Genomic DNA, 4,672 nt, shown 5'->3' on the forward strand with positions numbered 1-4,672 from the left:
GGGCTATAAATTCAAAAAAATGTGTCAGATACAAGATGAAAGTTTTGCAATTTTTGGCCGTTCCTGATCTGAATGGATTTGACTACCCATGTATTTAGCTGTTCTGGACCCTAACCGTTTGCATCCTTATTAGCAAACGAGCCAAATGAAACAAACACCCTCTGTTCAGGCTCAACTTGCTTTTCATGGGACCCAGGTTGAGCTCATGTCTAGTCAACCTCAAGGCCGAGCTGGATTAAGTAAGAAAATATAGGCTACTTTTTTCAACCCAAAACAATGGATTCAAACACTTGAACTATCTCTTACCTGCCATACGCATCAACTCTGCAGCGCTGTTTTTTCAAACATATGATCAGACTTAAATGTTTTACATTTTATTTTCATGAGCTTACGCAAACCGAGCCAAGCCAAACACCTTATGTTTCAGCTCGACTCGTTTATGCTTAATGAGCAGCTCATAGCTCAGTTCGCCATCTACCCGATTCGATCATGAACGAGCTTAAAACGAACCAAATTGCACCAAGACCACCAGCTGCTCGGTTTGCTTCAAACTAATATCAAGATGTACATCCTGTGCACACATAATTTGAAATAACATATCAAATTTTTATTACAAACATGCACACACATAGATGCACGCATGTGTCCATGCACACCACTGCTCATTAGTGGTTTCATAAAACCCAGATGAAAGTATGTTTGCTCCAAATTAGCGACACTTATTTATTGTATTTGCTGTATACATGTTCACTGCGGCTGCAGCTGCGGAGAGCGCTCACACACACACACATATGTATATATATAGTCTCTAGAATATGAGAACTAATGTGTGAACCATAATTTTCATAGATTTTTTATTCTTTTTTCTTGAGTCCAACCTTACAGATGTGATCTACATGCTTGGTTTTATAAGAACCCACTCTTGAATCATCCAATTTTGATACATAAATGAGATTTTTGTTAAGGCTTTTAAATCAATAACTCATAATCTTCATAAATATTCAAATATTCAAAAATCATATTTTTCATCAAAAATACAAGATCCAATGGTTGATTCCTAGCAAATTCACCATGCCAAGCACATCTGCATGGTTGATTTTTTTGGAAAAAAGGTGTTGCAAGTGCCCATATTTTTAGTTCTCATATTCTAGTCTCTATCTATCTATCTATCTATCTATATATATATATATATATTAGAACCCGGAGAGAAACTGCATTTGCTTCAAGAGGGGCCTCAAGTTCTCCATGAGTTTCTCGCAGGGGTGGTTGTGAACTCCTTCATACGTTGTTGCAACTATGCCTGTGTCCTTTGATAAACGTTGAACTTGTTTCTTCACGTTGCATGTGTGATGGGTGCAACGGTAATAGCTCCTGCTTTCATCAACAACAAAGGTCGCACCATGAGCTGTTTTCTTTTCCCTATCTCATATGCTAGCTTATAGAAAGAAGAAATTTAAAAATCACTATCAAATTAATCTACAAGCAGAGTTAGTTGCCCCAAGGCGGTTTGTGTAGTGGGTTGCAGCCTTGGCTGTGAGAATGGCAGTCAAGGTTTGATTCTCATGAGTGTCACCCCTCAGAGCATAGGCCCCGGGGCAGGGGTCGTAACCTTCATGTTTTACGCAGCCGGCATGACGACCATAGGTATGATAGGCTGAGCCAGCGCGACCAGGTCTTCGTGCTGGGCGCGGTTTCTTCGGGTTATAAATTTTAAAAAAAAAATCTACAAGCAGACTTGGTTTAGCTATTAATATGGAGTCAAAAATGAGATATTTGAATGAAAAACCTCCAAACTACTTTGCACCCATGTGGTCAGCGTGGTTTTATGTCAAGTTGAAGGCCCAGGATCGAATCCCGCTGGCACATGGGTAGGCTGCCGTTGCTTTTCCTGGTTGGGGCACATAAGGCTGTGGCGGAGTTTTACCTCACTGGGAGGCAGGCCCATTAAATGACCCAGTTTTCGGTGAGGGTTCCTTTGTCATCACAAAAAAAAAAAAAGACTTTGCCTGATTGTTATGACTTTAAATGGGTTAATGGCATAATCGGCATTATCATAGTCACAGATCGTAGTATCTGGATTTTGTTGCCAAAGTAAAATCTTGTGGTAAATTGAAAAAAGAAGTTTTCTAGAGAGTATTGAGAACATCTTGGTACATTTAAATTTTAAAAGTATCAGGAAAATATACCAAAACCAAAGAAAACATGACAAATTATATTTTTGGAATGAAAATAACTAATGACAAATTGTAGAAAATACTGTTAAATCTTACTAAAATCAAAACATTAGCACTTCCTTTACCTTGGATATGAGCTATTCTTTACGGCTTTCTGCCCATATTTTCTCCATCTATAACCATCATCCAAGATATCATTAGCACTTCTGGTTTGAAATGCAAACCTTGGTCTGCTAGCTTTCCTGATCCTACTACTACTGTTCTTACCACCTTTCTCCTTGCTCTTATCTTCATCCACCAACTTTTGTCCTGCCTGATATTGGTTGTTGCTGCACTCTATACTTTCATGAAACTTAGGTCCATTATCACCAACACCCATCATATCGAACCCGAGCTGACCGGAAAGGACTGCGTTCCAGTCGAAGTGTGCAGCCCCGGCGTCATCGGCCTGTTGGTCATTGAAGAGAAATGGGGTTGATGATGGAACACAGAAATTTTGTAATGGTGGGTTTGTGTCCATGGAGTTTGAGCTTGTGTTATGTGTTTGTTTACTGTGCAAGAAGAGGTATATATAAGATGAATTGATGTGTGGGGTTGGCAAAAGTTAGTAGTAGGATGTGTGATAGGATCATATGGCAAACTTAATGTGTTAAAAAGGTCTCACAGGGTGAGAGTAGGGTGCCCAACACACTCAACCACATCCCAACTACTTTCTGTTCAACTGCCCGTCTGAAATTTGATACATGGTGAAGCTCACACTCGCATCTTTACTCTTTCGTAACTTTCACTCATTCTCAATAGATAATTATCCTTCATTTTTTTGTTTGTTGGGGGGTGGGGTTGTGGGGCCGTGTGGAGGAAAGATAGAATGAGTAAAGGATATGTGTGCCCTACAGTGATGATCATATGATGCTCCTAAAGACCGTCCATCCAAAGATGAATGGTGGTCAATGCAGGGAAACGTGTGTCATTGCCCAATATCTAACTAAACCACTCATATGTTTTTGCTATTGAATTGCCCGTGTTGAAACTCGATCGAAATAAAGCTTGTTGTATGAAGCATAGTTACAAATATCTATCATTTTCTTAAAATCTTGTGATATGACAGTTTTTTCATAAACCAATATAATCCCAAAAAGTATCGCATATTATTGTGACACTTTAAAGTTTTAAATGTGATATTTATATATTTTATAAAATTTAAATGTTTTTCTTGTATGTTTATATATTTTCGTATTTATTTTTAAATCTAAATATGGAGATATTTTATCAATAATTTTTTTTTTAAATTTATCTTGAGATTTTCTTAATTTGCCAAGAAAATTTCAATAATGAGATTTGAGACTATGGTAAGACGCCAATATATATACCTTGGTTACTATGATACCCCTTCTAGCCATTTAACCGTTTTGAATCCACCCTTTATGATCCTACACTAGATCATGATTTTGGGCATTAAAACCTGATCAAGTTCTTAGTTGAGCCCCAGTATAACTGGTTCATGGTGAAACTTCTCCAGATATTCATTAATCCAGACCATGTAGATATCATGCCCAGGAACATGCTTAACACCACCAAGTCATGGACCTTAAATCGATTCAGGGAATTGACCGATTCTGATTTTGAACCGAATCTGGCTGTATCAGCTAATTTTTAACCATCAGATGACATGTGTCATGAAAATCTTAAAATAATATTAAAATTTATTTTAAACTATTTTTAAATTTTATTTAAAAATAAGCTGAACCAGCTCAGTTTGTTTAGTATTGATTTTCTGCTGATACCATATGAATCAGCTGATTCACAATGATAATGACAATATTGCTCGACACCCAGTTGAGGTCCTGTGTTGAGGGAGGAGGAGGATGATCAGCAGCAATCACATTTGCACATTTTTGGCGTGCCATTGCACCTAGCCACCCTCCACCTTTGGGATGCATCCAGTGGCGCGGATTCAGGATTTTGCTTAAAGGGGGTGCAAAAAAATATTTTCAAAATTTTTAAAAAAAAATTGCTTAAAAGGGGGCAACAAATTTTTGGTTTCTAATATTTAAAAAATTCAAAACTTTTCAAAGGGAGGCATCACTTACTCGGTTGAAAATTTTCAATTTTTTTTTGCTTAAAGGTGGGGTTATAAAGTGATGCCCCCCTTCAGAAAGTTTTGAATAGTAGGGCAAACTTCCTAAAGGGGAGTTTTAGAAGTGATGCCCTTAAGGGGGGGGGGGGTTCAAAACTTTGCCAATTGCCAAACTTCTTAAAGGGGAGCTTAAAAGCTTAAAAACTTTTGCTTAATGGGGGCTTTTCAAAATTTTCAAAACTTTGCCTAGATCATCTGAGATGCTCCCTTTTAGGAAGTGATGCCCTCCTTTAGAAACTTTTCAAAACTTTGCTAAGCTTTTCAAAATTTTCAAAATCTAAACTTTTCAAAACTTTAAGAAGGACTCGAGCCCTGGTATTCTTGAGCGTAATTAATTTTAATAGTTTTATATATTAAAACA

The 4,672-nt window shown here is 37.5% G+C and overlaps 1 protein-coding gene across 1 annotated transcript; it reads right to left on the reverse strand.

Annotated features, from left to right (window-relative positions):
* Window positions 1-1,193: 1,193 nt before the first annotated feature.
* On the reverse strand, window positions 1,194-4,081 carry LOC149819882 (putative WRKY transcription factor 24). Its single transcript, XM_089983518.1, has 3 exons — window positions 3,959-4,081; window positions 2,300-2,622; window positions 1,194-1,371 (listed from the first exon to the last, which is right to left on the reverse strand). The coding sequence occupies exons 1-3, from the start codon at window positions 4,079-4,081 to the stop codon at window positions 1,194-1,196; spliced, it is 624 nt and encodes a 207-aa protein (XP_089839644.1).
* Between the last annotated feature and the right edge of the window lie 591 nt (window positions 4,082-4,672).

This window comes from Nuphar pumila, chromosome 12 (genome assembly GCF_984573655.1).
Source record: "Nuphar pumila chromosome 12, dmNupPumi1.hap1.1, whole genome shotgun sequence".
NCBI lineage: Eukaryota > Viridiplantae > Streptophyta > Magnoliopsida > Nymphaeales > Nymphaeaceae > Nuphar > Nuphar pumila.